We start from the raw sequence: 12,746 nt of genomic DNA, 5'->3' as shown, positions 1-12,746 counted from the left end.
CCCTCCCTATATATCTATATAGAATAGAGTCATTACCAGAAAGCAGAATATGAAACAGACAAATAACTGAAAATATTAACACAGAATTGTGGAAAAACTTGTCTCAGGGCAGTCTTCAAAGAGAAGCCTCTCCAGTCATCCTTGGTGCATTTTTCCTGCGAAGGCAGGAAAGGGCATAGGGCCATACTCCAATTCGAATTTCTTATGCTGAGTAACAACTCAATCACTTTTGAGAATTCATTTAATTAAAGCATCAATAGTAAGACAAATCTGATACATACCATCTCCTCTCCTCACTCACCCTACAAAATGTGCTCCAATATGTCAATGTAGTTATGATCACAAAAATGTGAGTATTCCCTCCTAAACTGCACACCCCTGAATATGTTTGGCTATCCATTTCTTGTAAAATTTGTCCATGATTTGTCCATAAATCCAGTATAGTCACTATGGTCTATGCACCACAATTAGATCTTCCTCAGTTCTCACATCTTTGTTTTGGGAGGATTTGGACTATCCATTGGTTATATTTCTCTCTGACTAGGTGGTTGCTAGTTCATCTCTTCTTGTAATACATTTCTTTGGTGACATCTTAGATACTATTTTTTTCTCCATAATTCTTCATAATGTGTTGCAACCTTTTCACTCAGTGTATCCCCTAAAGCTCTGTCTGTCCTAGATTTTTTTCTTTTCTCTTTATACTCTTTCTTAGTGACCTCATCACCTCTCACAGGTTTAATTAATTATCATCTCTATGCAAATGCCCAGATCCAAATACTGCATCACAACCTCTCCCTTGATCTTCAGTTCCCCATTATTAAATACTTACTGGACATTTGAAACTGGAATTTCCAGAGATATCCCAATTCAATATGTCAGAAACTGAACTAATTATCTCTCCCCTCTACCATTCTTCCAACTAGCCCCATTACTGTTAGAGACACCATCATTCTTCTGATCTCCTATACAGAGAACCTCAGCATCATCTTCACTTTCCCTCTCTCCCCAGTTCACATTTCTAAATAATTGCTGTCTTATCATTTCTACTTCCAAAACATCTTCCCATCTGACTCCTTCTCCCTACTCAAATGGTCACTACCAGAGTCTAAGCCCTCATTACTTCTTGACTACATTATCTCCTAAATGGTCTCTCCCTCAAGTCTCTTTGTACTCTAGTCCATCCCCCAGAGTTGCCAGTGAATGCTCCTAACTTTTACTTCAAATAAATAAATAAAAAACAAACAAATTTATTATGAAGGTCATATAGCACAGCTGCCAGTTGTCTTCCATTCCTGAAATTCCTTCCTTCCTTACTTTTTCTTCATAAAATCTCTGTTCCTTCAAAACTCAGATCAAAAATCAGTCTCTATATGAATCCCATTTTTTGCTCATGTCCCCTCCACAACTACCAACTGTATTTAATTCCTTCATATTATTTTTATTATTCTTTTTATATTATCTGTGTATGTGCTTTTATGTCGCTGACACCTGTGGTAGAATGTAAGCCCTTTGAAAGTAGAGATGGTTTCATTTTTTCCTACTTATATCCCATCCTTCAGCAGAATTCTCTGTATGTAGTTTATACTCAATAAATGCTGATTGATTAAGGGATAGGTGATTAGACAGATTTATTAAAGAACAGGAATGTGGACCTCTGCTTAGGTCTGAAGCTGAGGTCTTATGTGATGGAGGTTCCTGGAGTTCATGAAGGACATAATAGTAGAACACAAGATCTATCACATCTATCACAAATTTCAGGTCTTTTCAGATCTATACAGGGGCTGGCCGGAGACCCTCTTGAGGAAATGCAGAGGAAGTCATGACTAGGTTGGCTGTAGAGTGACGAATTTCTCATCCATAGTAATTCCTAAAGACCTCCAACAAAGTCAGGGGGTTGGCAAACCACTGCCCTCTTTTTATATGGCCAAAAGCAGCTAAGAATAGTTTTACATTTTAAAATGTAAAAATGGACCGTACAAAAAACTAGGCAGTAGGCCAGATTTGGCTTTGGAGCTGTAGTTTGCCAACCTCTGAACTAAGGCATTAGAGTGGTTGACATTGCATTGTGGAAGGAAATGTCCATATTCACGGTCATAGGTACTGTAAATACTGAATTATGAAGAGTAAATTTATTTATTGATTATTTTTATTAGAAGTTGTTAAGAGGCAGCATAGAATAGTTTAGAAGGGTCTTCCTCGATGCCAGAAAAACATGAGTTCAAGGACCACCTTTGTCCTTTCTGATTGAGTAATCTTGGATAAGTTACTTAAGTTGCATAATACCCCGGGGAAACTAAGCTATGATTCTAGTTACAGAACACATGCTCATTTGCGTTAGTAGAAGGCATTTCATCTTTGAGGGTTCCCTACAGTGATGACATAGGGAAAGACATAATCATGGTAGCAATAATATTTATGAGATCAATTTATTAAACTTTCCAGTGATTGAAATTTAAAAAAGTGGATGCTCCTCATTTTTCTTTAAATAAAGATATTTCCTGTGGAAACCACAAACTCTCTAACCCCACACATTCTGTTTATATAATGCAATTATTGAGATTGTCAAATAATATTTGTCACTCCATAGTTTTGGAAAATAGTCTATGGAAAACATATTATCAGGAGAGCTACTCTTGCCAATTTTTCAGCTTGAGAGAATTCTTTCCCAAGTCTATACATTCATGAACACGTGATGTCTAACCAATAAGCTCCCCAAGAACCAGGGTTGTATCCAAGCACCAAGAGCAGAATCAAGCTTAGCAGGTGCTTCAGAAATACTTGAATTGAATTAAATTGATTCCAGAATAGAAAAATTATCTTGGAATGGTAAGGTCAAAGTTATTGAGTTTTTTTTTAAATTTCTGAATTCACAGGATGTATTTAACTTCAAGTATTTAACTTCAAGTGTGATGTTTGTCCTTCATTCTCAAAAAAGACCATGACCTCAGGGAGGTGAAATCATGGCAAGCACATGAACTGGATTTGAGTGAGGGGGAGCTGTGCTAAGTCACCAGCTTCACTTTCTCCTCCAAAGTCATCTAGATCCATTGACCAGATAGGAATCAGGATGACTAGAGATAGGAGGCCATCAGGGTTAAATGACTTGTCCAAGGTCACAGCTAGTAAGTTGTAAGAGTCTGAGACTGGATTCGAACTCCCATCATCCTGACTCCAAGGCCAGTGCTCCATCCACTGTGCCTCCTGACTTCTCAAAAACTGGTCATTAGTGCAATATATGAAACATTTGAATAATGTATAGAAGAAGGAGATGGGGGAGAAAGTTGTATTGTTATGGGGGTCAGGAATCCTGGCTTGCTACCCAAGTACCAATCTACCTCTCTCAGTCTCAGCATCCTCTTATGTCAAATGAAGAGGTTGGAAGAAGATCTCTGAGGTTATTTCCAGCTCTTGATTCTGTGATCCTAAGAACAGAAGGATCAGGGACATGTGTTAGGGGAAAGGAAAGTGGAGAAAGAAAACATAGATGGAAGGGTGGAAAGAGAAGACCTTTCAGTGAGGACAAAAAGCACAGTAAAGGAAACCCCACTGGCTTCTTATTCATTGTAATTAGATGTGCATAGTGGTATCATGTGGAAAATGTTAGTGGTCGGTTTTTTAGGATGGCCTGTAAGGCATATATTTTGAAAGCTGAGCAGAGGATCAGAGCTTGCTTGGTCTTGGGATGATATTTGGGCAGAGATCAAAGCAAGAGAAGAGGTTCAGGCAACACATTTCCTTAACTGCCTGCAGGAGGAAACTTTTACAGTTTGGAAAAAGTCAGTGATCTCTGCCAAACTTGAAACTTTAAAGTTTACATCATTAATCATAGCTGTCAAATTTCTTTTGGTAAACTGCAATCTGTTGACATATACCCTGTCTTTTTACGAGGAAAAAATAAAATAACATGGTAACAAAAGGTCCACATGGGAATCGAGGGAAAATGATCCTATGGAATTAAAATGAAGGGGACAAGATTATAGAATGGTAGTCCTGGAGGGGAGCCTGGGGATAACCTAATCCAGATTTATGCTTTTCAAATCTACACCTGTCCATATTCCCTTCTCTTCTTTCTTTTGCATACAGTTGGTGTCAAATAAATGCACGTTAAATGAATGAATCTAAAGTTTTCAATTTCCTTAGGCCTAGCACAGGTAGGTCCTTACTACTTGTGTGACTTAGAACCAGTCACTTAACCTTTCTGGACCTTGGTTTCCTCATTTATAAAATAAAGGTATTTTATTTTTTATATTTTAATTAATTTGTACTTATATTTACATAAGCATTTCTTTATCTTTTATTTATTTATTTACCTAGCCTTTAATCTTATTAATTATTTAAATTAATTATTTAATTATTACTTCAATCAACTAATACTATCAATTTATAATGAATAAATGTTATAAAATGAGCTAGATGTTTTCAAGCCATCTAATTTCCATCCCTAAATCTACAATCTTTTGATTTTTCTATCCCTGGCTCTTTCAGTACCACATGCCTCACTTCTACCATAAAACTTCTTGAGGCTACAAACATATAATTGCAATGATAGAAAATAAAATTATATTTATAGCTCTGACATCTACACTTCAAAGACCTCAGCAACATGTCAGAGGAGGTGTATCCAAGATGACTTTTGACTTGTACCAAGAGGCTGATTTCCCCAACCCCTTGAAGTTGGATTGAAAGTGGGTGGCTAGGAGGTGCAGTGGATAAAGCACTGACCCTGGAGTCAGGAGTACCTGAGTTCAAATCCTGTCTCAGACACTTAATAATTACCTAGCTGTGTGGCCTTGGGAAAGCCATTTAACACCATTTGCCTTGCAAAAACCTAAAAAAAAAAAAGAAAAAGAAAGTGAGGACCCTTCACTTAAGTCTCTCTCTGGTGCCTCATTGACCCAGAGGCAGTCGTAGTTCTAGGTGCCTTATATGAGAAGAGCACAGACTCCTCTCCAACTGGAAAGCCTTTGAATAAGAGCCAGCCCATCTATGGGCATCTTTCAACAGTGGATCAGTCTGGATAAATGGGGAGAAACATCAGTATTTGTGTATTTTGACCATAGTAACTCCAAAGAGTATCTTTTAAGATGTGGCACCACTGTGATTCCTATGAAAAGAGAACATCCCAATTGTTCAAGCCCCCAGTTGGATGTAAACTCCCTGAAGTCAGGTACTGTTTAATATTTCATCTTTTCCTGTCACACATCCCATTCTATTTCCTATCTCAATCCAATAGCTGTGGTGATGTGAAAAGTGGTATAAAAAGGATCTATAGGGCTTACTAAACTGCCATTTTTTCAAAAACTTCTATGCTGATGCCTTAGTCTTTATATCAACCATCCCTTTTCCCTTTTCCTTCCATCAAGTGAGTCTGTCTTTGTAATAAAAGAAAAGAATAAAAGAAAAAATTCACCATAGATATATTCATCATTAATTCTCTCTCTCTCTCTCTCTCTCTCTCTCTCTCTCTCTCTCTCTCTCCCCCTCTAGTACCAGTGGTGTCCCGACTATCTCCCTTCTCTGGGAAGAAGTATGTTTCCTTATCTCTTCTTCAGGTACTTAGGACTCTTTATTATATGGCTTAATTTTGAGGCAGAACTCATCAACTAATATGTTTTTAAAAAAATAGCTTATAGACAAGGAATGCTAAGAATTCTTTTGTCCATGGAACTCCTCCATTGCAACTAAGAACTATAAGTAAAACTAACAAACGATGACTGTGTCTGGCATTGTATGGACAGTATATTGCTCATTCTGCACCTGAAGTCCATCACCTCTATACTGAGAGGAGGTAAATGTGTTTCATCCCGAAGTCAAGATGGGCCTCTGTGCTCATCTGAGTTCTGATATTGTATAGTGTTCTTTTCCTTTACATGATTGTTGTCCTTATGTATATTATTCTGTTGATTCTGTTTACTTAGATCGGCATCTGAAAGCAAGAACCTTGGAAAGAGTATTGCCTCCCCCCTCTCTCCTTCCAAACATTCAGCCCTGCTCCCAGTCAAGCCCCCATAGCCATCATTGAAGGGAGAAATCATTGTAGAGAGAGTACTTACCTTACTCATCATCACCATCAGCAACAACTGTTAACCAACAGTTGGATAGGCACGGAAACTTAGGGAGTGGAGGTACCCACCTGACCACTGAGCCCCTTTTAGCCAAGTCCTCAAAACCATCACCTAGAGAATCAACTCCTGTGGAGAGAGGACCAGTTAAACCTACCAATTCCCCACCAACTCTCACCCACAGGACAGGCAAGCCAATCTGACTGGAGTAGTGAACACCCCAAGGGAGAGATAGGTAGCATCATGTACCAGGTAAGCCAAATCACCATTGCCACCTTGACCAGAATTTTACATCAGATGATGGGAAAATTTTGGACAATGATAATATACCTTGTTCACCAACCTGCTAAATGACAAGGCATCATGGTAGCTATCCTGAAAAGAGTGTTGAATTTACAATCTTAGAATTTAGCTCCACTACTTATTGCCTACTTATAGCAAGTCACTAAACTTCCCTGGACCCCAGTTTCCCTCATCTTTTAATAAAAGGGGATGGACTAGATGACTTCTGTGGAACTTACCAATTCTAAATCCATGGTCCTATGTACACTGTTGTAACAGATTCCTATTTCTGATTAATCCCACTGGAAAAATTCTAATTTATGTTTCACCAATGCATTCAGATTTTTCTGTTCTATTTTTACTAGTTTTCATTTCCCACCCAAGCTGCTTTTCTATCTTAGAGGCTCTGCCAGTAACACACTGTGTGGCCTTGGGTAAGTTGCTGCACATTCTCCTCTGTACAGTGAGGGGGAAAGGTATACTAGTTTGATTCCCCGAGGCCCATTTTGGATTGGTGACCCATGGCTTTGCTTCTCAGAAGCCTGGGTCCTAAGGAAATCTAACTGTTTAATTTCCTGTAGTAATTGTATATCTTCCATGTGTTTCAGGGGAATTTTAAATACATTTTTAAAATATATTTAACATGTAAAGATTTGAGGCCTCACCTACACAGACCCGAGCTCATTTCATTAGTACATTTATAAATGGAAGTTTAAAAAGTCTATGAAAAATTTGTGAACCAATTCAGTGGCCTCCCTACACCTATATCTGCACCTACTCAGAGAGATTTGTAGATTGGTCTGTTCTCAGTGACCAGCCCTCCTTAAATGAATGAGATAGAAGTTTACAGATGATATAAACCTTGGGCATGTGTGCATGGAAAAAGAAAAGCTATAGAAAGGCCTATAGAAAGCCCAAAAGGGAGCTTCTGGAGATAGTCCTGCGGCTGTAGTTTTGGAAACAAAGGTTTTTTGTCAGTCCTCTTGGATAATGGGAGTGTCTCATAGATCTAGGACTGAAGGAACCTCAGAGGCTGTCTAGTTTGTCCCTCTCAAGATAAAGAAATGGAGGCAGAGGAAAATGAAATGACTTGCTGAAAGTCACTTTGGTAGTTAGCATTCTAAGGTGAAATCTTGACTCTACAGTCATTATTGGGTAGCCTAATGGAAAGAAAGCTAGACTTGGGGTCAGTATAACCTGAGTTTAAATCTGGCCTTGGGCCCTGATTAACTGTGTGACCCTGGCCAAGTCTCTGGCCAAGTACCCTCTGTGTCCCTGTTCCCTCTTCTGTAAAATGGAGATAACACACACCTCCTGGGATTGGCAAGAATTTCCAGCGAGGTATTAGACAGACACATGCGACATCTTTGCAGATATTCAGACACTCCGTAGATGCTGGTTATTGTACTTTTTAGTCCACAATGGCTGGGCAGAACCTTTGTCTGGATGCTACATTACTCTGCATTAGCAGGTCTTGCAGACTCCACGGGGTGTAGGTAAGGCAACGGGCCATGGCCAAACCTTGGATGGGAGCTGAAGGTTCCTACAGGCTCTTCCCTTGCACACATTTTTCTAATTTGGCACAGAGTTACACATCATTTTAGTCAAGTGTATTCTCTTCCAGAGAAAACTCTGCTAATGGGATTTGTCCTACCAGTAGCAAAGGAATTTCCAAATCGAATAAGGAGCTGAGGGAATGGGGATTTGGGCAGGATTGGACCACCTCCACAAATGACACTAGCTACATTCCCCTCATGTCTGGCGGTCTGGCGGGTTGTAGCTGCTGCCACCTGGAAATGGCCACTAGCTCTCTGGGGAGTTGGACCCCCCATTCTAAGGGATTTCTGCCTGTTCACCCAGCTTTGAGAAATGATTCAAGACCAGGGAATTCAACTCTTGCTTCACCAAAGGAAAGAATGGCTTTGCTGAGACTTAAGGTAGCTTGTAATAAAGAGGAGAAGAGGAGGAAAAGGAGGGGGAGGAGGTGACAAGGAGTGGTGGTCCAGGGTTTTTGTCGATTTGAGTTAAAATGGAAAACTTTTGAATGGAAACCTAAAATAAATATCTTCAATGACTTTTTAAACAAAATCACACTTATTGGAATCTAAGGTTCCATCTGATATTCCAAAGGGAGTAGAGATCATTTAGAATGAAAAGCAAAGGAATATTGTAAGGAATAACCTCCCTCCAAATGAGCCAAAAAGAGTGGAAAAATAAAGGAGCAAAGATTCCTGAGATGACATTGAACATTCAAGGATTTGCCATTTAAACCACAACTGCGTAGTTCTGAAAACTTTCATATCACTCAGTTCCAGGGCAGTTGGTTCTGATCATCTCCTTTTCCCTTTTGTAAAGAGAATATACTGGCTTCTTTCCACAGGCAAAAAATGAAAACAAACAAACAAAAGAAAGATTCATTGATTTAAAGTTAGAAGGCAAAAGAATCCTCTACTGTTTACCCCTCGATTCCCCAAGGTAAGGGCTATCTGAGATGGAAGGCAGAAGCAACCCAAGAAGAAAACACAGGGCAAAATTCATTTCTATTTCTTTAAATATTTATTGAAATGACATATAAAGGGTTAGCACTGTCTTTACTGACCCTGCCTGAAATTCTTGGAATCCAACAGCCCTGGAAATCACTCAGTTCCACAGTGAGGCTGTTGGAACTGCTGGTGAACTATGTAGTTTTCCTGTCCATCTACACAAGCTCAGAATAGAGGATCTGGAAGTTTACCCACGAGGCTCCCAGCACAGGCATTTTTAATATGACAGGAGCTGGTAAAGGTAGAAGTAACAACATGAGAAATTTTCTCTCTGTTTTATTGAATACTTAGTCTGAGGGATCTGACTTACATCCATCTTCTGCCAACTCTTTAAAAGATGACATGTGACAATCACAGCCTTAAGTTATAAAATAAGGAGATACATAATATGAGAGTATATTTATTGTCTGAATAATAAACTTAAAAGATAATAACTGAATAATAACTTAAGAGTTATTAGGTTCTCAAGATTCCTGGACTCATAAAGAAGATATTCAAAACCTCATAGCAATATCATACAAATCTAGAGCATCTATAGATGTTCTCAAACATCTCACCCTTTTCAGGTGGCTTAGATCTTGGTCACTGCTTCCCAGGAAAAGGCACTTAACTGGAGGCAATCCTGTTGGGGAGCATGGGAGGAGTAAGGACCCTCATTGGGTTACTGGGATTAGTAAGCACAACAGCTGGGATATACATCTCACAGTCTTTTTAATTTTGAGTGTGTTGAAATGGAGGGGAGAGAGTCCCCCACTCCATGGAAGGGGAGTTCAACACACTGCTGATACCTTCCCCCAAATGATAGACACCACAGCTAATAAATAAGAAAGAAAAGGAGGCAGTGAAGAATAAACCTGGAGATTTAGCTTCTTGGCTGTTAAATGAAAATGTGGATGAGGGTTAGACTCAGAGCATGCTGAGGTTTTATCACCTCTCCCAGGATTGTGAATGAAGAGTCCTTGTGGGGGGGAAAAGTCTGCTGACTTCCTGACTTCTAGGTGATTTTTGAAGAGCAACTGGATGGAGCAGATGATCAGCCATGATCCCAAAGCACCTTTCGAAGTAACCGGAATTCCAGTAATTCTTTTAGAGGAGAAAAATCTACAGCAACCACAATCACCAATACCATACAAAGTGATACAGCTGAGACTTTTTTTCAATAGTACCCCAGACTTACTTTTCAAGGGAAATCCAAAGTATCAATCTGGGAAGGGAAAAGATGGGTAGAGAAGTTATATCCCCAACACAGTGTTGAGAGTCTTCACCTCCAGTGAGCATCACTGGAAAGCCCCATCTATACTTTGAGATAATCATTTTTGAGCCTCCCTAACCGAGTACCATGGCTTCGGATGGTAAGGGAGAGCAACTCATACTTATCCCTCAGCCCCGCAGAGACATCCAAGGTTTCTTTAAGCAGGGACCTGGTGTGAATCAACATCCCCAAAAAGTCATCATTAAGCCTGCCCTCCTGCCTGCCCTCCTGTTCCCGGCCCTGCTTGAACTTGCTCTCCAGCTCAGTGAGAGACTTGTCAGAATTGGAGTAAGCATCACCAATCTGATTGGATTCCCTGCGGAGGTATTTGCCATAGCTTTCCTCTCCATCCAAGTCATAGGAGATGCTCTTGCTGATGCCCTCCAGCACCCTGCCAGCATCCTCTACCTGTCGCCCCAGCACGGTGAACTCCTCTCGCAGGGTGAGGCTCAGCAGGCTGCTGGCCTGGCCTGGCTCTCCTTGGGAGCAGCGCCGGTGGTCACTCACTCGGAAGAGCAATTGGCACTTTTCTGGGTCATCGTTCTCTTCATAATCCCCATCAGGGACAAAATAGTGATGCAGAGTCCCATTGGACATCTCTGGGTAGAGGGGCCCATCAAAGTAGCCATGGCACAGATGGCAGAGGAAACTCATCCAGATATACCACAGCCCTGACATCCTGGAAACTAAGGTTTGGAGCTGGGGAAGAGAGGGCTAGTGGTCAGAGGAGGACCTGGCTTGCAGCTAGGAGGGAGTGGAGGGAGATGAAGCAGCCCCTGTCCCTACCCCAAGTCAATGACCAGAGGAAGCAGGAGCACCAACCTCTTTACTGCAACCAGTCCTCAGATGCTTAGCAGGCGTCATGTGGCTTCACCCCAGAGCACATCTCCTTTGCAGTTCTTGGGGTTCACCCACAGATTCTCAGGTTATACACTTCCCACGTCCTTCCTTGAGAGACACCCCTTTTTTCTGGCAGAAATTCAGTCTCCCTGCCTCTGAGGAAGGAGGGGATCCCCTTCTTCCAGCCAAAGACTCAGGTGGAATATCTGTTCTGGAGATTCCCTTGTTCCACTCCAAGACTGGTCCCTTCTTCTTAAGAGATGGAGCACCGTTGAACTGAAGGAAAGAAAAATCGGGAAGAAAAGGAAGGGATTCTTGTAATCAGATAGTCCTTTCTGGGGTTTTGGTCTGCTTGCTACTATTCCAACTCCTGGATTGGTAATGCGGAGCTTTTCCTCTGGCTAATGATATCCTTAGGATCTCCAGGCTCTCAAATTACAGCAGGATTTCGTCACTTAGAAGCCAGGGAACAAGTTTGGAAAGAATCCTTTCAACCAGGTCTCTGTTATTAAAGCTACAGGCCCTCTTTTTCTTTTTTGAAAAAAAAATGAATGCGAATGAAAACTGTTCCAGTATAGGGTTTTAATTTGAAAAATAGGGAAAGACAGGACTTGGCAGCTAGTTAAGTCCAGAGGATTTTCTAACCCAAACTATGAGTTGGAGAAAACAGACTGGCTCCCCTGATGCCTTCCCTGCAGAAATGTTGCTTCCTCACTTAGTTATTCATTTAAACTGAATTTTCTCAACAATTATATTTGCATTTGTATTTGAGACTTTGGAGACTAAGTCAGAAGGCAGGGAAAGGACAGATTGGATGAGAAATTTAGGATGAAAGACAAAGGATCCTTTTACCCTTTAAAACATCAACAAAAGAGGAGAGGAGACACTTTGGCCTTAAATATTGTTTAATTTAAAAACAGAAGTCAGAGAATGGAATTGTACCAGGTTCCTGTGTTAGATGGCAGTGAGGATGTTTTCTTTTTAAGAAAACAGCCCAAGTCAAACCCCAATATTGCTGCTCTCTTACTCATTCCAGGAATGCCTTCTCTTTTCTCCCCCCCACCATCTATAGTCAACGGAAACACCACCCATCCTTCAAAATCTAGCTCAAAATGCTACCTCCCCAATATGACCAAAGGACAATAATACTATGCATTCCTTTTGGTCCAGCAATACCACTACTGGGTCTATATCCCAAAGAGATATCAAAAAAAGATAAAAAAACATGTACAAAAATATGTATAACAGCTCTTTTTGTAGTGGCAAAGAATTGGAAATTGAGGGGATGTCCACCAACCAGGGAATGGCTGAACAAACTGTGGTATATGAATGTGATGGAGTACTATTGCATAAGGAATGGGACTTTAGAAAATCTTGGAAAAACTTGCATGAACTGATGATGAGTGAAGTGAACAGAACCGGAAGAACATTGTTCACATTAACGGCGACATTGTGTCATGATCAACTGTGATGGACTTGCTCATCTCAGCAGTCTGATAATCAGAATCCATGATGGAAAATACCTACCCCACTCAGCAAGTCTGAATGCAGACTAATGCTTACTCTTTTCAATTTTTAAAATGTGTTTTATATATTATGGCTTCCCCCCCTCATGGTTTTTTCTTCTCTTTTTAATTATTCTTTCACAACATATTAAAATGAATATGTGTTTAACATGGTTATGCATGTATAACCTATATTAGACTACTTTCAGGGGTAGGGGAGGGAGAGAAAAAAATGTGAAACAGAATCTTGCAAAAATTATTG

At 40.3% G+C, this 12,746-nt stretch overlaps 1 protein-coding gene across 1 annotated transcript; it reads right to left on the bottom strand.

Annotated features, from left to right (window-relative positions):
- Nucleotides 1-85: 85 nt before the first annotated feature.
- FIBIN (fin bud initiation factor homolog) lies at nucleotides 86-11,416 on the bottom strand. Its single transcript, XM_074230398.1, has one exon. It carries the CDS (start codon nucleotides 10,815-10,817, stop codon nucleotides 10,182-10,184), a length of 636 nt encoding a protein of 211 aa, XP_074086499.1. The 5' UTR covers nucleotides 10,818-11,416; the 3' UTR covers nucleotides 86-10,181.
- Nucleotides 11,417-12,746: the final 1,330 nt, after the last annotated feature.

The sequence above is a fragment of the Macrotis lagotis genome, chromosome 3 (genome assembly GCF_037893015.1).
Source record: "Macrotis lagotis isolate mMagLag1 chromosome 3, bilby.v1.9.chrom.fasta, whole genome shotgun sequence".
NCBI classification, from domain to species: Eukaryota; Metazoa; Chordata; class Mammalia; order Peramelemorphia; family Peramelidae; genus Macrotis; species Macrotis lagotis.
Note: the sequence above shows the minus strand (reverse complement) of the source record. Positions and strands in the feature narration are given on the sequence as shown.